The 21,643-nt window shown below is 37.1% G+C and overlaps 1 protein-coding gene across 8 annotated transcripts in view; it reads left to right on the top strand.

The window, feature by feature from the left end:
* Nucleotides 1-21,643, top strand: part of THSD7B (thrombospondin type 1 domain containing 7B) — a 1,583,202-nt gene that overhangs the window by 989,203 nt on the left and 572,356 nt on the right. For all 8 annotated transcript variants that reach the window (XM_045033714.1, XM_045033716.1, XM_045033715.1 and 5 more), the window contains one exon: nucleotides 11,645-12,455. In XM_045033714.1, coding sequence (XP_044889649.1) covers nucleotides 11,645-12,455 — 811 coding nt within the window. The remainder of the gene's footprint in view (nucleotides 1-11,644; nucleotides 12,456-21,643) is intronic.

The following is a 21,643-nucleotide window of genomic DNA, read 5'->3' on the forward strand; positions in this document are numbered from 1 at the left end:
TTAGATAGCTTTGAGGACTCCTAAAAAGAGAAAACTTGAATTTTTTTTTTAACTCTGCATTGTTCACAGATTTATTTAATAACAATGCTCTTCTCTCTGTACTGATCTTAAAAGATGCAGCTGTTCCACTGAAAACATTTTGGGATTTCTTGAATGATAATATGTTTTCTTCAGCAGGAATCAGATGAAGTGGTTACTAAAGGAAAGGCCAGGAGGCAGCCCATTACTACCTTATCCCCAGAAGTTGTTAAAATTTGGCATTTTTTTCAACCATCTGTGTACTAACATTAAGCCTATCAAATAATAAATGCTACTTTACAATAATTATTATTTTCGTGGTGTAAATGTAAACTACTCCCATAACTCAGATGACATTTCCACAGTTCACTTTCATTGTAAATTGAATTTGCTCAAAGCACTCTGGGAAATTCCAGTCATGCAGGGGAGGAGGAGGCTAAAAAGAGTTGACACAGGCTTCAGGCCACTGCCTCGTGCTCACCCAGCTACGAAAGGGTAATGAGGATAGATTTTCTCAGTATGTTATTGAGCCAAGGGCCTGAATATCCTATGGTGCTGTCAGTTCATGGGCTGGTGGGGTATGTGTTTATTATTGCTTCTCTGATTCCCTGTAATTATTATATGTGGTGGTGACTATTGTAGTGGGTACTTACCTCAGCTAAAACTTCAGGTGTGCAAGAAGTAATTTTGTCAGCTAACTTTGGTTATTTATTTTGAGCTTGTCATACCACCAAATGGGTCCCCCATTTTTTCCTTTGGACCCCAGTTTCCTAGCCATCCATTTATACTGGTCCCCACTTAGAAGGCCCTTATTCCTGATAGGCTGGCTGACTCTAGAATTCTATGCTGTGTTTCCTCCTTTGTGCTACCTTCCCACTGTGCTGAGCCTGTGGATCTGTGGGAGGTGCTCAGTGGTCTTAGCCTTCTCTGCCTGGACAGCCCAGGCTGCCATTTCCTTTCTGGGAAAGCAAGCTACATGATCTCCTTGTCTCTGTTACTAACACTAACATCTCTGCTCTTATCAGTTTTACTCCAGACACGAGAAAGGGGCAGGGAGGAAGTTTTTTATTTTCAAGCTAGGAGTTATTTGTCAGGGGAAGGGCATACCTCCCTCAGAAACATCTAACATAACCTTCTTAACGGACCAGACTTCTGGTAACACAAAAGCCAGAATCAAGTTGGGCTGTGTTCATTCTCAAAAGTGTCTCAAAAAAAATTTTTTTTTCCATCACCTTCTAATTAAAATCTGTGTTTCTGTAAATGAAATATACTTCTGAAACATGTTTCTCCCATCCCCCAATCCCACACAAAGACTTGGTCTCCGACCCAAACTCCACCCTTTGGAATAACAATGCTTCTCAAAGTTGCATGAGGGTTTGAGCAGGAAGACATTTTACACAGAATCCTTCAGGGTCTAGCCAGGGACATGCATCCTGGCAGGTTTCTAGGGTTTCCTTCTGCTTCTGGTGCTTCCCTTCCTCAGGCAGAGGAGTGGTCCAAATTAACAGTCTGTAAGTGCACTTTCCCAGACCCTTCCCTTCTTAGGCCTTTCCCTGGGCATCTGGGAGTGTAATTATATCAACAAACTCTGAAGAGACTACATTCACTCTCTTTTCATTTCTTCTGCCAATTTTCCTGAAATTGGAAATTTAAGGCAGCTGGGAGTTCTGAAAATTAGCCTACTTTGTGAGGCTGCTTTGAGGACTGAGTGACATGATTGTTACAAAGCGTTGAGCACACTGTCTTCCCACAGTATCTGTAGGACTGCTGCTGCTGTGATTCTACTGGAGCTATAACCACCGTGATAATTTCATCCCTGGCCACTTTTTAGTTTTGTTAGTAGGCAGGGATGATAAGATCCAATATGTAATTTTCTGAGAAAAAAAGATTTAATCCTCTGAGGAAAAAAAAAGATAATATTATTTTACTTGTTCAGCCAACTTCCTGGATCAATTAGAATATTTGAATTAGACCTATGTCCAAGGTCAAAGGTATTTCTGTAGACTTTGTATTTATTAATGTTAAAATTAGAATGCTAACCATGAGAAGACTGGGTACCCCGTTCCTCAGTGCAGGGGCTTTGTGGAGTCTGGACAGAGGGGCCCAGAGAGTTGCAGAGTTGCAACAAAGAACAATAGGCATTACAAATACAGTTGGGATAGACAAGTATTTAAGAATCATGTTGCACATCATGTTGGAGATTGCTTCCCTTAAACATATGCTAAGGAAACACAGAATGGACCTTTTTTCCGCCCCCTCTCATTTAGGTAAAACCATCAATTCATTTGTGTGATGAGTTTGTGGTACTGACATTACTCCTAGTTATATTTAGATATGATTCTGCTTCCTACAGTGCTGTTTGCTCCAGCTTTAGTAATGGGTGGGAGGCTAACCATATGCCAAGCACTAGGTTAGCGCTGGGAATAGAGTGGTGAGCAGGACTGACATGTTTCTGCCATCATGGAGTTTAGAATCCAGTGGGAGAGACAAGGATTAAATTACACAGTCGGATTTGTAATTACACGGGTGGTGCGTGCTTTGTGGAAGAGTAAGGTCATGCCAGAGCAGGGCAAGCATTCTCTAAGAAAGTGACTTAAGATATGAAGAGTGGGGGTGGAACATGTGATTTGGCTTTAGGAATTGTAGCCACATGTACAATTGTAGCTACATGTAGTCCCCAGGTACGGGAGGGGACTTGGAGCATTGGAGGAACTGAAAGATGACCACCATGATGGCAGAGCAGTGAGTGAACCTGGGTGGCCAGGTTATCAGGATCCTAAAGAGGTGGAAAGGGGCCAGATCAGGTAGGAACTTATATGTCATGTTAATTTGTTTTTTAGAGGAATGGGAAGCAACTGATAAGCTTTAAGCATGGAAATGCCATATAGATGACAAGCTGCACCCAAAGTGGTACAGATTTGAATTATTAAATGATATGTGTCTGTGATATGGAGAAAGAATTGACATCATGGGTGCAGTGGGGTGGGGCAGTACATGGAAGAAGGCCAGACAAGAGGTTACTCCTTTTGTTCATACAAGAGAAAATGGTGGTTTGGAAGAGGGTGGTACAGTGGGAATGAAGAAATATGAACAAATTGGATTGATGTTTAGGAAGTAAAACTGATGCGTGATTGATTGGATTTGATCTTTGTGAAAGAATCCTTAGGATGCTCATTAGACTATATAGGACACATAGGTATTTCTAGTGTTTCTAGATAGAAAATAATATTGTGATTATGCCATGGTACTGCTGTTTCTCAGATATTTTTTCAAATCAGTAACTTGGAAGTTATTTTTCGGATGACAAGAGTCTCAAATAGTGTTAAAATTGCTGTTTCAAACCTGAAATAATTATTCCTTTGGGAAGAAAAAAATTGGGTGAACTAGATGTTTTATCCACCAAAATGTAGCTTATGTTTTGTTCTCTCTCACTTGTTCATCATGACTATCTGCTACTAGAGAAAAGATATATTGAAAAGTAGATATACTCCATGTAACTGTTAGAGAATTGAAATTATGAAAAAAAAATATTATCTCAAGTATGCTCCAGTGCAATTTTTAGCCTAGGTGAAATTAATCCTTGAGTTGCTTAATGATAAATAAAATGGATGCCACCCTGTCCTTTTGCTTCATGTATTTTTAAAGCCTATGTACATAGTCTCAACATTGCTGCTTTTCCAGTGAACGTCTAGGACAACCAGCCACAAAATAGGCCTCCTTTATCAATCCCAACATGTATTGATTATTCACTGTGGAAATAGCACTTTATTCTTTTTTTTTTCCGAAGGAGAAGGAGTACAGCTTAAACATTTCAGCCTCCCAAGCACCTGTTCCAGTTTGCTTCTTTGAAGTATAAAGCAAACAAATTTCTGGCCCTCCTGAAGTTGAGTCACTGCCTGAGTGGCCCATAAGCTAAGGGAGAAAGTCCTTCAGAAGAACACTGTGTGGGATTCAGCTTCACTCCATTTCTGGCTTACTCTTCATTACCTTTTTCACACAACGGATACAAAACAGCTGAGTAAATGATTTTCTTCTGCTTCTCTAGGGAATCTAGAGGGCTTAGCGGAAGCATTTATTGTAAGTAAAGTCAAAGTTGACTGGAGCCATATTTATGGGATGAGAACACCCCATAAATATCCGTTGACAGGTAGCAGAGCCCCAGGAGTTCCAGGGCCATCACCCGAGCCAGGCCATTGAGCTGAGACCAAGGCAGGCGCAGAGTCCTTTAGTCAGGAGAGGAGTGGCTGTGCCCTGAGCCCCTCACACCAGCTGCACGTAAAACAGATCCCTCTTCTAAATATAGTTTATCTAATGGGCATTGCAAGGCTTCATTTGCTCAAGAGATATGGCTACTAAAAGTAGTTAAACTGCAGTTGTTGTGGAAAAGGCATGAGGTGGATAGAACAGAGAGTCCAGCAGCAGGGCTTCTGGGGTGTTTACTTTGAGCATGTTCTTTGACCTCATGCTCTGATGGTCTCATATAGCAAAGAAGAACAATATCAACAATGTAAAGATGGTATTAGGAAGATGGTAGGTGTTGAGAAAACTGTTACTATTATTTGCTATAGTTATTCTAGGGATGCGTAATTTCTTACTGGTGCTTGAGGCTTCGTTTGTGTGCTAATCCCCTGAAACTTGCTGGTTCTTTATGTTCTTGAACATAGCTGAGTCGGTGTTCTCAAGCATTCAAAGGCAGGAAGGATCCCATTTCACATAATAAATTGTGAAAGGTCCCTGAGTACGGCTCCAGTTGCCGGTGCAGGAGAATGAAAACTCTCAGCATCAACAGGCACTTTGTTGCTTGTGCTGTATGTGATTTTATGTAATTTTCACTTGTTTTTTATGTTTTTCCTCCTTTCACCGCGCCCCCCCCCCCCCCACATCTTGGATTACAACCATTTACAGAGTCCTTATTCCTCCCTTGCAGTCTTAGGATGTTACAATGGAAGCCAGCATAATATAGTGTAAAGATCACTGGACTGGGTGTCTGGAATGGAATTTTCCATCCCATTTCTGCTCCAAATGACTTTGTGACCTTGGGCAACTCATTGAATTTTTCTGGGCTTTGTTTCCTCCTCCAAAAACTGTGGGCTGTCACATTACCTTTCCATTCCCATATTTGAGGCAGTTAGCAGGCTGCAGGTTTTAGTGATCTGAAAAGACCCACTTTGTGTCAGAATGTAGTGAAGAATATGAGGCTTGAGATTTCCTTTTAGCTTCAGAATTTTTAGAAAGTAGAATTCAGACCAGAAATATTGATAAACAATTTTTAAAAGGTGGTTTTCTGTCTCTGTGGTGTTTGCATTAGCTGATGAGTCGTTCAGATATATTTCTAATCTGCCTTGCTGTCAAGCTACTTTTAATGGATGTTCTAGCCACTGGCAACTAATAATTTGTAATCATAAATGATAAGTAATGGAGGCACTTTGCTTTTCAGTCAGAGGCATCTGTCCACAAAGATGAAATGGGCTTAAAACGTGCTGTTAGGTGTCAAACAAAAGCACAATCATACAGAAAGAGCCTGGGATGTTAGCAACAGTGCTTGCGCTTTCTGCAAGTATAAAAATTCAGTCCAAATGCTCTGTGGTGGCCTTGCATGGAATCAAGGAATGTAATGTAATGTTATGTAATGTTAATGTAATCAAGGTGGCCTTGCATGGAATCAAACTGTCTCCAAAAGGAAATCTTTATACCTATGAAAATGAAGTTACAGCTCTGAACCATTGCTGTTAAAATCTCTAATGAGAAATACTGGAATACTGTAGCACACATAGCCTTCAGACCACTGGTGTGTTTTGAAAATAGCTTTAGTATTAATAAAGGATTTTTTTGGTTCCTGTGAAAAGCATAATAGAATTTTTAACTAAAATGCATTATGGTTTAAATTTTTTCTCATTGAAAACAATTTTCCATGTTTTTACATTTTCTACATTGTGTTTCTATTGATATCTGATATATAACTCAGTAATGGATATCTATAATGAACAAATTTTCTCTGTTAGTTTAGGCGGTGCTGTATGGCTTTAAGCATCCTCTGCTAGTAGAAGTTATTAATTAACATGACGGATTCAGGAGGCATCTGGGTGGCTCTGTTGGTTAAGCGGCTGACTTCAGCTCAGGTCGTGATCTCATGGTTCATGAGTTCAAGCCCATTGGGCTCTGTGCTGACAGTTCAGAGCCTGGAGCCTGCTTTGGATTTGTGTCTCCCTCTCTCTCTGCCCTTCCCCCGCTCACGGTCTGTCTCTGTCTCTCAAAAAATAAATAATTGTTTAAAAAAATGATAGATTCTGAAATGTAGACTTGAGAATGGCCATCCCTTCTAGCTTCCATCAGTGCCCCTGCCTCCAATATCCCTCTCAATTTCTGGTTTGCTGCTTTAGATCTAATGAGCTTGGAAAACCAAAACATTAAGACTGCTAAACTGTGTACCAAGTAAGTATAGATAGACCTGAAGGAGAGACGGAATGTTGTCTTCAGGAGCAAATTGGCATTACATTTAGTGCCCAGATTTTGTAAGAGATACTTAATGTTTCATTTATTTTTATATTTCCAGAGTCTAATATATTACTTGTCAAGTAGCAGGTAATGAGCAACTGTTATTTTAGTGAATGAGTGCTCAGATGCCACTCTTTTCTCATTCCTTGGGTTCCTTGATGTGTTTTAGAAAGTGAGATTTCTTAGATATTTGTTCACTATGCAATAGAAACATTATTTTAATTACTCCATGGTTGATGTGAAAGCCTTTTGAGAAATGAAAGCTACTGCATAAATTTCAAGCTATTTCTGGGAGGTGAGGCATCTTACAAGTCAATGTTGTTTTATATCACATTGGTAATGTTGAGGTTTATGAATGCTTTGGTATAGTAATTATCCACAAATAATTTGAGTAAGGTATTAAAGCTTTGCATTGACATTCATGTCATTCCTCAACCCCATTGCCCAAGATAAAAAGAAAGCAATGTCAGGGTAATAAAAGCAGTGGTTGAAAAAAAAAAGAATAAAATAAACATCTCCTCCTATTGCATGAATGGTATTAAGTCAGGGTTGCTGCCTCAAACGGTGGCAAATGGTGTGCAAAAGCTATGGAATGTGTTTATTCTCTCTGACTTCTTGAGTTCCCCTTTTCCTTTGTTGTAGGTATCTCAGTGAATGCCACACCTAAAACTCAGGCATCCAGTAGGTTGTCCTAAATATGATGATTTAGATTGGGAGATACATTAATCTAAACTAATCCAGTTAAGGATAACTTAATTAAGAGAATAAAATGTGCCAGCACTTTTCTGCTTCTGGAGGAGTATTACATTAGAGCATTCGCATATTTGCGCTTTCTGCAAGAAACTCAGGCAGGGGAAAAAAAAAGAATCCAAGAGTCTTAAATGTGAATGTGACCCAAGAGTCCATCAGTACTACCCTTTTGTGTGCAAAGATTTTACCTTCTAAACCAAAATGTTAATGTAATAATTAAAACTGTTGTGATTTAAAAGATTTAGCAGTTTATTCTAGAACGACTATGTTTATCATACACAAAAGGTAGTAAATTGCAGGTGAATTTTGTTTTTGCATAATGTTGTTCCAGGTAAACAAGTACTGAATTACTATTCCTGTTATACCATTAAAATATCTTCTGAGAAATGTAACACAGCATGAGTTTTAGTTTAAAGGCACATTATGTCTAATTAAACTTTTAATCCTTTACTGGTTCTAAATTTTTTTTAATTTGTATTACTTGGGGCCTGTTTTCAATTAAGGAATACCAAATGATTGATGTTTACAAGCATGGGTTTCCTATATGTTTCTTTAGATTATTATCTAAGATATATATTGTGAATATAATCACATTTTCTAATATATATATATATATATATATATATATATAGAAAATTTAAAGGTGATATTCATTTTCTACAGGCAACTGCTCAAAACTTTAATATGTCCTATTTCTGAACTTGGACAAAGATACAAGATTTCTCAAACTGTAGTTCACAGCTTACTTAAATGTGCATGTTTTCTGAAATGGCAAAATCCCTCAGGGCTATGTGATTTTCACGAGTGTGTGTGTTTAAAGTTCATAGGCAAACACAACTGAATAAATCATGGAACACATTTTGCCTCTATGCCTGAGAAATGCAAATTGTTATAGGTCAATTGCTTAGAGGTCTTGTCTCCATCTTATGTGTCTTGTTTGCAATTTGTTTTTCATTTATTCCAAGCATACGCAATTCACTTTTTTATTTGCTTGTTATTTACCTGTTGTTCAGTTGTCTGCAAAGTTTGCTTTTAACATGAGGAGAAACTATTCTACCCTGACTGCGCCTTCCTAAATGTACTGACTAATGCTTATCAACATGCATTTGTCTTACCTGCCATCCTAAATTTCCGGGGCCAGAAGGGGGAAATCATTGCTCAAATACCACCTTGATTACTTGTACTCATATCCAAAGGAATACTAACTACCAGATGGGAGAGATCATAGCTAAGCTAAGAAACAGATCTGCCTTGTGATGTTAGGATCACACATACCAATGCATATGGAAAAAAAAAACACCACCAGCACCACCACCACCAACAAAAACTCATTTCAAATGAAGGGCAGGAGCCTAAGTTTGGAGTCTCACAGATCTGGAGTCCCATTCTAGTCTACCATTTACTAGCTGTATAACCTTGGATGCACCCTGTAACTTCTCTGAGCTTAGTTTCCCCAGTTGATAAAAGGAGCATACCAGCCCCGTGTCAGAGGACTGTTGTAAGAAACAAGAAAGGAAGGAAGACACTGAGCAAATTGCTTGTGGTATATGACAAAGCAGTTCTGTGTTATCGTTGTTGTTGTTTTTAAATGTCTTGATTTGTGGTATAAATACTCACATCATGGTTGATTTCAAATTATGAAAGATTTAGCAACCACTTGGTAAAATTCTTGAATATGTAACAGTCTTCTGCTATCATCCCAGCCTACGACAGCACTGCTAGCCCTTAACAAATGGTAATAATTATTTCTTAATACGTATATTTTGTCTTACATTGATCTAAGAAATTTTTTGCTGTTTGGTGTATTTCTTTGTAGATGGGAGAATGTGAAAACTAAGGGAAGAATAGTAATGTACAAGGTTTAAAATATTAATGATTTCAAATAACAAAAAAGAGCTACCTTAACAGTTTTGAAAGTAGGCAAAAAACTTAGAACAAGAAGGGAACATTTTAATAATAAGAAAATATGTTAGTAAAGTGGTTTAAGAGTAAGAATAATGATCACTTTGTAAGGTGTTCTAGATGAATTAAATTTAGTATTAAATTTTTCAAATTGGTTAGAAATGGTTTGATTTTTCTGGTCTTACTTTCTTTACACACACACACACACACACACACACACACACAGTCCTAAGGGAAAAGTTGTGTGTATTTCCTACATTAACAAATAAAGGTAAGCAGACAGCCATTATTTAAAAACCTAGTACTTAAAAAATGAGCATCTTTCAATTTTATCTGATAACAGTTTTATTTTATTCAAGACTGATTTTAGATTTTAAAATTTGCTAAATGGATATATCTTTTTTTTTTAATTTTAGTTTATTTATTTTGAGAGAGAGAGGGAGAGAGAAGGAGGGAGAGGAAGAGAGAGAGGGAGTGAGAGAGAATCCCAAGCAGGTTCTGCACTGACACTAATCGTGAGTGAGATCATGACCCGAGTCGAAATCAAGTGTTGGATGCTTAACCAACTGAGCCACCCAGGTGCCCCTGGAGTACTTCTTTACTGAGTAACCATGGTGATTTTTTTTGGGGGGGCACTAATAAAAATTTGCACAGTCTGCCATGATGGACAGGGGATGGCATACTTGAACTGAGATTGCTCCAGAGCATCTGGACACATGAAGCCTTTAAATGACTTGCATGTAGCAATGAACATCTCGATTTACAGAGTACAAAATTGTGGGTGATCTAGGAGAAAAATCACCAGAATCCAGGGCAGTTGATGAAATCGGCCTGAGCCGAGAGTTCCATTTTTTATGTGCATTTACTGTGTCATGAGCTGGGGCACCACGCCTAGGAAATGTGTGAGCAAAGTCAAGGGCATTGTGGTGAGTAAAAGCTGACTTACTTCAGTGAAACTTCTGTGCCCACTTCAGCAAGAGGAGTCTCCAGGATGAGGACACTGAAAGGACCTGAGGATATTTTCTCCGCTAATCTCACTTACAAAGTGACAAGTCATTGGCATAGTAGGTCTGCATAACCAGATAGGGCTGTGAGGAAGAACTGGGAAGACTGCACATTAGAACCCCAAAACTGATGTCCTGTTAAAGTGATAGATCCTCACTGCAGCATTTGGCCCCAAATGCAAGTACCTGTTTCTCTGAGGATATATATGTCTCTTCCTAAATGCATGTGACTATGCACACATTACTCTTCCTAGAAATATAATGTGTGGACATGGAAACAAAGTCCATGAAGTAGTTAAATGGCATTTGGGCATTTGGGGTATTTGATCAGATTTGGGGAAAGACATAAAGACTGCATCTTCTTTCCCTTACCTATGTAAATTGTTTCTCGGGGTGTGAATTACCTTTATCATTATCACAACCTAGTGTAGGGGCAAAGGTTACATGATTGAGCTGATAAAATTTTCTTGCATTCATATTACATATTTAAGTAAAGTGAAAGAAAGGAAAATATTTTCTTTCCAACTGACATAAAATGTGCTTACTTGCCATCCTTATGAAGTTGTATCATCAGCCTTCTGGATAAGGCTGGCTGGTATGTCTTCAGATCAGATGCAAAACAATGTGAGAAACCTCAATGGACACTCTTTGTTTCTTCGTGGGACTCTTTCTCATGAAAACGTGTTCAGTAATTAAAAGAAGTGGCATATTATTAACCAATGTTGGAAGCTTTACCTGGAATCATTACCTGTCGAAAATCCAAGGGGGTATATTTCAGGGATTGTGGGGGCAGTTCAATAGTGCTGTTGCTGCTTTTATTACATCCTCCCCCATCAGATATTTTCTTTTTCATGCAATTCACTCTGCAAGCAAAAACCAAAAGCGGGGACATCTATTAAGCGAGTGAAAATATATTTAGGATACTTTGGCAAGTTATTTTTTAAAAACGTATTTCTCTTCTGAGCCACCTGCAGTATTGAGCTGAAGGCTTAGAAAGATGAGAAACCCTTCTTTATTAAGATCCTGGGTTTAGGGCTTTTCTTTGAGATCAAACATTGTCTACCTAGAAAGTATTAATATTGAGTTAGATATATAGGCTTTGGAATGTAGCAATTATAATGATACCAATCATTTATTACGTGTGCATTGTCTGCTTGGCACCACATTGTACCACTGATCCTCAGAACAGTTCTGCAAGTCAGTGCTTTTATTCTTTCGCTTATGTAGTTAAGGAAACTAAGGCTTACAAATGGAAGTAATTCATCCAAGTTTACATTGCTGGTAAGAGAGGGAGAGGGGATTTCAACAAAGGCAGACCGATGTAGCGTCCACACTCTTCACAACTAAATTAAACCTCCACTCAAGTTCATAATTTCATACTGGTTGTGTTGGGAAGTGTGGAGACTGACCCATTTTTGTGTGGAGGGCCGCGTGGAATGTCTGAGTAATTGACATCCTTGTCTTTGTGCCTGTAGGCCCCTGGGGAAGGTGCGCAGGAGACTGTGGACCAGGAGGAGTCCAGAGTCGTGCACTGTGGTGTTTCCACTTGGAAGGGTGGACGAGTCACGTCTCTAACTGTGATGAGAACAGCAGGCCTCCAAAGGAAAGAAGCTGCTTCCGAGTCTGTGATTGGCACAGTGACCTCTTCCAGTGGGAGGTCTCTGACTGGCACCATTGTGTGCTCGCCCCTTCCAGCCTCGGCCAAGCCGAGCCTCGGCCTGAGGAGTGTGTGACAGCGCAACATGGGTTACAGCACCGGACTGCGCGTTGTATTCAGAAGTTGAACAGAACCGTGGCTGGAAATGAAATATGTGAACACTTTGTCCCCCGGCCCCCCACAGAGCAAGCTTGCCTCATTCCCTGCCCCCGGGATTGTGTTGTATCTGAGTTCTCACAATGGTCCGAGTGTAGCAAGGGATGTGAGAAGCGATTGCAACACAGAACCCGGGCAGCCATCGCTCCCCCTCTCTATGGCGGTTCTCAGTGTCCCAATCTGACTGAGTCAAGAGCCTGTGACACTCCCGTTTCCTGTCCTCTTGGAGAAGAGGAGTATACTTTTAGCCTTAAAGTTGGACCATGGAGTAAATGTAGGCTGCCTCATCTTAAAGAAATTAACTTAAGCGGAAGAACTGTTCTGGATGTTAGCTCTGATTCAAAGGAGCGAGTAACCTTTAGACATCAGAGTTACAAGCCACATCACCATGCCAAGCCCTGGGACTTAGAGATCGGTTATCAAACTCGGCAGGTCTGGTGCACCAGAAGTGACGGAAAAAATGCTATGTTAAGGTAGGAGGCCTTCAGTGTTTATATCTTTGCTTCACCTAGGTATTTTACAACATAATTTTATAAGATATATTATTTCCTACAAAGGGATAATTATAACCAGGTTGGCGATTTGGGTTTTTAGAAGTTTAATTTAAGAGGCTTTCAATTTCAATTGTGAACATTTCAGAGTATAGACCAGGCAGAGCTCTGAATTCTTACGTAATTGATAGTACAACTACATAGGATAAGGCATGCATTTCCACATTTTATCAAAGTGTCAACAAGTTTAAAAAAAACATTTATCACTATAGTAATAGAAGACTAAACCTTTCTTTATAATCATAAAAATTCAAATTGACTCTCAAACTTGGGATAGAAATTATGCAAAAATTATCATTTTTCATAATCATGTTTTTAAAAAATTTTTAATTCTTACCTATTTTTGAAAAAGAGAGAGACAGAGCATAAGTGGGAGAGGGGCAGAGAGAGAGAGAGAGAAAGAGAGAGAGAGAGAGAGAGAGAGAGAGAGAGAGAGAGAGAGAATCTGAAGCAGGCTCCAGGCTCTGAGCTGTCAGCACAGAGCCCAACACAGGCCTGGAACTCACGAACCGTGAGATTATGACCTGAGTCGAAGTAGGTTGCGTAATCCAGGCACCCGGTATTCATGTTTTTAAAACTTGGTTTTGTTTACTTTTGCTTTCATGTTTAAGAAGATTCTCTAACATTTTAGTGGTAGATTTTTTATAGTAGTAATAATAACAGTAAGTTAATCTAAGAATGCTTTCTATGACATCGATTTGAAAAACGTATTACCTTGCACGGCAATAATTAGAATTGCAAACCTATAGAGGGAATGGACTAAAACTTTTAAAAAGAATAGTTAAGGCTGTTAGTGCTTAAAAGTTATTTGTAATTGTTCTACTTTAAATTGTAGTACAGAAAAATCATGACCTAGGTATATAGAAATATGCTCAAAGTAGTATTTGTTTAATTTTCCCCAGAAGGTCTTAAAGCACTGGTATGTTACCAAGTTTTCCAAATTTAAATGCCTTTCAGTAAGGCATATATTACAAAATAGTGAAACACTCATCTCTAGAATTAATCATTATCACCAGTTACTGTTTTCTCAGAATCCACAGCTGGCTGGGAGAGGCTCAAAAGACTACCTCTGCTATTCAAGAACAAAGTAATGTGATGATTGTTTCTTGTTTTTTTCATTTTTATTTTTCATTTGACTTCACAAATAAGCATATTTCATCTTTGATGCTTCATTCTGATTTATGCCATATGCGGTTGGCAAGTCCATTGAAGAGTGATTTTCTGCCTTTTATTGTCTGCCTCTGTAAAGCCCAAAAGATTAAGCAGATGATTTGGGTGATTATTGTTTGAATGCATATGTGGGATTCTATAAAGACATTGTTTTCTTACTATTCCAGAGAATGTTTTCAGTTTTAGTTTGCTTGTGTTTGCCATGTTGTTTTTCTTTGTTTTAAATTAAGAGACTTTGTTTTTTAGAGTAGTTTTAGATTTACAGAAAAATTGAGTGGAAAATACAGTTTCCATATAGCTTCTCCTCACTCCCCTCCACACATACAGTATGGTACACACTTCTTGCACCAGTGTAGTGTGTTTGTTACCATTCGTGAGCCAGTATCAACATATTGTTATAGTCTGTAGTATAATTAGGATTCACTGTGTGGTACATTCTATGGGTTTGGACAAATGTATAATGATATGTGTTCATAATTACTGTATCATATAGGATAGTTTCATGGCTCTAAAAATCTGTGCACCACCTATTGGTCCCACCTCTCCTCTCCCCAGTTCGCTGGCATTCAGGGATCTTTTTACTGATGGCATAGTTTTATCTTTTCCAGAGTGTTATATAGTTGGAATGACACAGTATATAGCTTTTCTTATTGGCTTCTTTTGCTTAGCAATATGTATTTAAGATTCCTCCATGTATGTCCATGGCTTGATAGCTTGGTTCTTTTTATCACTGAATAGTATTTGTTGGTTTACAAACTATCCCTGTATACATAGAGCAGGGAGAGACCGAAGGAAGAGACAGACCACTCCGGATTGGGAGGTGGCAGTTTAGTAAGCAAGAGAACTTACTAATAAGGCTTGTCTTGGGTGGCTGCAGGATGAGTAGGTATCTGCACCCATTGCCAAATCTTAAAAGTTTATATAGAGGCCTTAATTGGTTTCCATCACATATACCATCTACATGTTCTCAAAAGACCTTACTCCTTTAAGACCATGTACTTAGAGCAGCTCCCACTGTGTACAGAGCATATATTCCAAGGACAAGCAAAAGGGTGAGGAGCCTCCAAACGCCTGAATCTAGCCTGATGGTCAACTGGCAGTCACATCCTCTTGATTACCTCCTCAGTATTCTGTTCTATGGATATATCACAATTTGTTATCCGTTCACCTGTTGGAGGACATCTTGGTTGCTTCCAAGTTTTGGCAATTATAAATAAAGCTTCTGTAAACATTCATTTGGAGATTTTTATGTGAACATACATTTTCAACTAATTTGGAGAAATACCAGTGGGCACTTTCCTACATATTACAGTGAGAATTGTTTCATTTTGTAAGAAACTGCCAAACTGTTTTCCAAAGTGGCTGTATCATTTTGTATTGCCACCAGCAATAAATGAGCATTCCTACTGCTTCACATTCTGGCCAGCATTTGCTATTGTCAGTATTTTGGATTTTAGCCATTTTTAATAGGTGTATAGTGGTATCTTGTTTTAATTGGCAGTTCCTTAATCACTTACGATGTTTGGCATCTTTTCATATGCTTAGTTGCCATCTGTAGATCTTCCTTGGTGAGGTGTCTGTTCAGATCTTTTGTCTATTTTTTGAGTTGTTTTCTTATGGTTGAGCTTTACAAATTCTTTGTGTACTTTGGATACCAGTCCTTTATCAGATATATGTTTTGAAAATATTTCCTTCCAGTTGATGACCCCCTTTTCATTCTCTCAACAGTGTCTTTCACAGAGAAGTTATTTTTTGTTTTGTTTTAATCTTAGTGAAGTCAAACTTATCAATATTTCTTTCATGGATCATTCTTTGGTGTTGCATCAAAAACAACAACAAATTCTCTAAACCTAAGATCAACTAAATTTTCTCCTATATTGTTTTCTAGGAGTTTTATAGTTATACATTTTACATTTAAATCTATGATCCAGTCTGAGTTAACTTTTGTGAAAGGTATAACGTTGGTGTCTGTATTCTTTTTTTTTTTTTTTTTACGTGTGGATGCCCAGCTATTCTAGTACCTTTTGTTAAAAAGACTCTCCTTTTCCTATTGAACTGCCTTTGTTCCTTTGCCAAAGATTAGTTGACTATATTTATGTGGATCTATTTCTGGGCTCTCTGTCTTTAGTCCATTGATCTATTTATCTATTCTTTGCCAATAAAACAATGTCTTAAATACTGAAGATTTATAGTAAGTCTTGAAGTTGGGTAGTTTCAGTCCTCTGGATTTGTTCTTTTTTAAATATTGTATTATCTATTCTGTATCTTTTGTTTTTCCATGTAAACTATAGAATCAGTTTTTACTCAATATCTACAACATAAACTTGCCAAGATTTTGATTAAGATTGCTTATAGTGTATGGATCAATTTGGGAAGAAAAAACTTTTATTTAATGTTTGTTTATTTATTTTAGAGAGGGAGGGAGAGATAGAGAGTGAGCAGGAGAGGGGCAGAGAGAGAGGAAGACAGAATCCCTAGCAGACTCCATACTGTCAGCACAGAGCCTGATGTGGGGCTCGAACCCACAAACTGTGAGATGATGATCTGAGCGAAACCAAAAGTTGGAAGCTTAACTGAATGAGGCACCTAGGTGCCCCAAGAAATAACATCTTGATAGTGTTGAGTCTTCTTTTCCATGTACCTGCAGTATTTCTCCATTTATTTACATCTTTGATTTCTTCATCAGAGTTTTATACTTTTTCTCATGTACATTTTGTATCTATTTTGTTAGATTGATACTTAAGTATTTCATATTTTTGGTGCCAATATAAATGTATAGTGTTTTAAATTTCAAGTTGTAGTTTTTAATGGCTTGTGTATAAGAAAACAATCGACTTTTATATATTAACCTGTATTCTGCAACCTTGTTATAACCACTTATTAGTTCCAGGACTTTATGTTGTTATTGTTAAGATTCTTTGGGATTATCTATGTAGATAAGCATATCATTTGCAGACAAAGGAAGTTTTATTTCTTCATTTCCAATCTGTATACTGCTCTTCTTTTTCTTTCTCTCTTTCTCTTTCTCTTTTTCTTTCCTTTCCTTTCCTTTCCTTTCGTTTCCTTTCTCTTCTCTTCTCTTCTCTTCTCTTCTCTTCTCTTCTCTTCTCTTCTCTTTTCTTTTCTTTTCTTTTCTTTTTCTTTCAATTCTCAAGTTAGTTAACATACAGTGTAATCTTGGTTTCAGGAGTAGAATCCAGTGTTTCATCTCTTACATACGACACCCAGTGCTCATTCTGAAAAGTGTCCTCCTTAATGCCCATCACCCGTTTAACACCTCCCCCTCAACCAATCCTGTTTTTTCTCTGCATTTAAGAGTCTCTTATGGTTTTCCTCCCTATCTGTTTTTATCTTATTTTTTCTTCCCTTCCCCTATGTTCATCTGTTAAGTTTCTCAAATTCCACATATGAGTGAAATCATATGATCTCTTTTTCTGACTTATTTTACTTAGCATAATACCCTCCAGTTCCATCCACGTTTTGCAAATGGCAAAATTTCATTCTTTTTCATCACTGAGTAGTATTCCATTATATGTATATGTATATACATACAATTGTATGCACATATGTATGTGTTGTATTGTACATTGTATGTACATCTTATTAATCCATTCTTCAGTTGATAGACATTTAAGCTCTTTCAATAATTTGGCTATTGTTGATAGCTGCTATAAATATTGGGGTACATGTGCTGCTTGAAATCAGCATTTTTGTATACTTTGGATAAATTCCTAGTAGTGCAGTTGCTGGGTTGTAGGATAGTTTCATTTTTAATTTTTTTGAGGAACTTCCAAGAAATGTGCAGAAGACATGAATAGATACTTTTTCAAAGAAAACTTCTAGATGGCAGATAGATACATGAAAAGATGCTCAAAATTGGTTGTCATCAGGGAAATACAAATCAAAACCATAATGAGATACTACCTCACACCAGTCAGAATGGCTAAAATTAGCAATTCAGGAAATAATAGATGTTGGTGAGGTTGTGGAGAAAGGGGAATCCTATTGCACTGTTGGTGGGAATGCAAAATGGTGCAGGCACTCTGGAAATCTATATACCGTTTATTTCTTTTTCTTGTCTTATATTATCTAGGACTTTGAGTGTGACTCAAATAGGAGTGATAAAAATGGACATCCTTGCCTTGTTACTGATCTTAGCAAGAAAGCATCTGGTTCCTCACAATTAAGTATGATGTTAAATGAAGGTTTTTTTTCTGGATGTTCTTTTTCATGTTGAAGAACCTACCCTGTATTCCTAGTTTGCTGAGAATTTTTATCATACATTAGTGTTGGTTTTTGTCAAGTGCTTTTTCTGTATGTATGGATACAATGTATGATTTTTCTCCTTTAGTCTATAGATAAATTAGATTGTGTTGATTTTTGAATGTTGAACTGGCTTTACATACTTGGAATACAGCACATTTGGTTATGATGTAGTATTATTTTTATGCATTGTTGGAAATTATTTGCTAATATTTTGTTGATAATTTTTACATATATGTTTATGGGAGATATTGGTCTTAGTTTTCCTTCCTTATAATGTCTTCGTTTTTTGATAATAAGATAATGCTGGCCTCATATGATGGACTAGAAAGTGTGTACTCTGCTTTGATTTTCTGAAGTAAATTGTAGCAAATATGTATAGTTTTTTTTTCTTGACTGGTAGAATTCAACAATGGACCTGGTATTTTCTGGTTTAGTAGGTTATTAATTATTGATTCAATTTCTTTAATAGATATGAACCTATTCTTATTATAGATTTCTCCTTGTGTGAGTTTTAACAGGTTGTATATTTCATTCATCTAATTTATCAAATTTGTGTGCATAGACTTGTTCATAATATTCCTTTATTATCTTTTTTATGTCCATGGGATCATTAGTGATGACCTCTCTTTCATTACTTATCAGTACTTATTAGTACTTTGTATCTTCTTCTTCTTCTTCCTCTTCTTCTTCTTCTTCATCTTAGTTAACCTGGCTAGAGGTTTATCAGTTTTACTGATATTTTTTGAGAACCAGCTTTTGCTTTCAGATATTTTCCCTACTGATTTTATACTTTCAGTTTTATTGATTTCAGTTATAATTCTTATTCTTATCATTTTGCCTACTTTGGATTTAATTTGCTCTTCCTTTTCTAGTTTTCTAAGATAGCTTAAGTTATTGCTTTTAGGTATTTATTTTTTTCTACTATGTGAATTCCAGGCCATAAATTTCTTTCTAATCACTGCTTTCACTACATCTACAAATTTTAATAAGTTGTATTTTTATTTTCATTTAATTCCAAATGTTGTTTAAGTTATCCTGTGACTTCTTTGACTCATGCATTATTTGAAAGTGTGGTGTTCAATCTCCAAGTATTTGGGGATTCTCCTCCAGCCACCTTTTTGTTACTGATTTGTAGTTTAATTCCATTGTGTCCTGAGAATATACTTTGCATGATTTCTATTCTTTAAGTTTGTTAAGGTGTGTTTTATGGCCTGGAAATTTGGTCTGTCTAGGTGAATGTTCGGTGTAAGGATGAGGATAATGTGTATTCTGCTATTGTTGGATAACGTATTCTTTAAGTGTCAATTATATCCAGTTGATTGATGGCACTGTTCAGTTCCACTATGTCTGTACTGATTTTCTGCCTGCTGGATCTGTCCATTACTGATCGAGGGGTGTTGAAGTCTCCAACTATAATAGTATATTCACCTATTTTTTCTTTGCAGTTGTATCAATTTTTACTTCATGAAGTTTGATGTCTCTTGTTAGGTTCATACACATCAAGGACTGGTATATCTTCTTGGAGAATTGCCCCCATTGTTGTTATGTGATGCCTCACTATATCCCTAATGGTTTTACTTGTTCTGAATTCTGATTTGTCTGGAATTAATATAACTACTCCAGTTTTCTTTTGATTACTTTTAGCATGGTAATCTTTACATTTTAATCTATCCTTGTCTTGAAAGTTTCTTGTAGACAATATACAATTGGATTTTCTGATTTATCCACTCTGACAGTCTCAGCCCTCTGATATATTTGTATCATTGAATTTTAAAATGATTATTGATGTAATTGGAACAATATCAATTATATTTATTGTTTTCCACTTATTGCCCTGTTCTTTGTTCCTCTTTTTGTTTTTTCATCTCTGATTTTAATTGATCATTTTTTATTATGTCATTTTTCTTCTCTCCTAGCATATCTTTTTTCTTTACTTTTTTTTTACCTTTTAATTTTTTTCTATTAATTTTTTTTTACTTTATTTTAGAGAGAGAGTAAGAGCAAGTGAGGGAGAGGGGTAGAGGGAGAGAGATAATCCCAAGAAAGCTTTGCGTTCAGCACAGAGCCCAATGTGGGGCTTGATCCCACAACCCTGGGTTCATAACCTGAGCCAAAGTCAAGAGTCAAATGTTCAATTGACTTAGGCATTCAGGCTCCCCTTTTCTTTACCTTTTTCCATGGTTGCCCAAGAGTTTGCAAAGTAAATTTACAACTAATCCAAGTCTACTTTCAAATAACACCATACCACTTTACACATTCTTAGAACATGCCCAGTCCCCTTTGCCCATTCCTTATAACACTCCTGTCATTAATTTCACTTAGGCATAACCCATAATTACTTAATACATTGTTATTATAATTTTGAATAAATTATTGATATTAGATCAGTTATGAATGAGAAAAATAAAATATTTTATTTTACCTTCAATTATTCCTTCTTCAACAGCCCTTCTTTATTTATGTAGTTTAAGCTTCTGACCTGCATCATTTTCTTGTCTCTGAAGAACTTCTTTATAACCTTTATTTCAAGGCAGGTCTACTGATCACAAATTTCCTAAATTTTTCTTTGAGAAAATTTTTATTTTTCTACTTTTGAAAGATAGTTTCACTGGATATAGAATTTAGGTTGGTGGGTGTTTTTCATTCAACATCCACTATATTTTTTGCTTGAATAGTTTTAAAAAGAAATTTTATGTAATTTTTATCCTTGCTTATCCATAGCTTAGATGTTTTTCCAGTCCAGCTCCCCATCCCGTTTTTTTTTTTTTTTCCAATACATTCTCTTGGACTTTCTGTATTTCGAATATTGTATACCCAGGTGTAAGGTTTTTTTTTTCTTCCATTTAAAAAAAAAAGCTTATCCATGGGGTGCCTCGCTGGCTCAGTCAGTTGGACTTCTGACTTCAGCTCAGGTCATGATCTCATGGCTTGTGAGTTTGAGCCCCATGTCGAGCTCCATGCTGACAGCTCAGAGCCTGGAGCTGCTTCGGATTCTGTGTCTCCCTCTCTTTCTGCCCCTCCACCACTTACACTCTGTTTATTTCTCAAAAATAAATAAACATTAAAAAAAAAGCTTATCCTGTGCTTGGTGTTCCCTGAGCTTCCTGAATCTTTGATTGGTTGTCTGTTGTCTGTCATTAATTTTGAAAAATCTCACTTATTATTTTTAAACACTTCTTTTTTCTTATTCTTCTTTCCTTCTTTCTTTCATTTTATTTTACCTGTGATATTCTTATTACACAGATGTTACACTATTTATAATTGTCCTGTAGTTCTTGATATCTTGGTTTTTTTTTTTTTTTTTCATTTTTTTCTCCTTTACATTTCAGTTTTGGAAGTTTCTGTTGACATTTTTTCTTTTTTTTAAACTATTTTTTTTAATGTTTATTTTTGAGAGAGAGAGAGAGAGAGAGAGACAGAAAGACAGAACATGAGTGGGAAAGGGGCAGAAAGAAAGGGAGGGACAGAGTATGAAGCAGGCTCCAGGCTCAGAGCTGTCAGCATTGAGCCCAGCATGGGGCTTGAGCCCACAAACTGTGAGATCATGACTTGAGACAAAGTCGGTTGCTCAACTTGACTGAGCCACCCAGGTGCCGGACATTTTTTCAGTCTCCGTCTCAGTGATTCTTTCCTTAACTATGTCCAGTCTGTTGATGAGCCCATCAAAGGGCAGT

Source organism: Felis catus, chromosome C1, assembly GCF_018350175.1.
Source record: "Felis catus isolate Fca126 chromosome C1, F.catus_Fca126_mat1.0, whole genome shotgun sequence".
NCBI lineage: Eukaryota > Metazoa > Chordata > Mammalia > Carnivora > Felidae > Felis > Felis catus.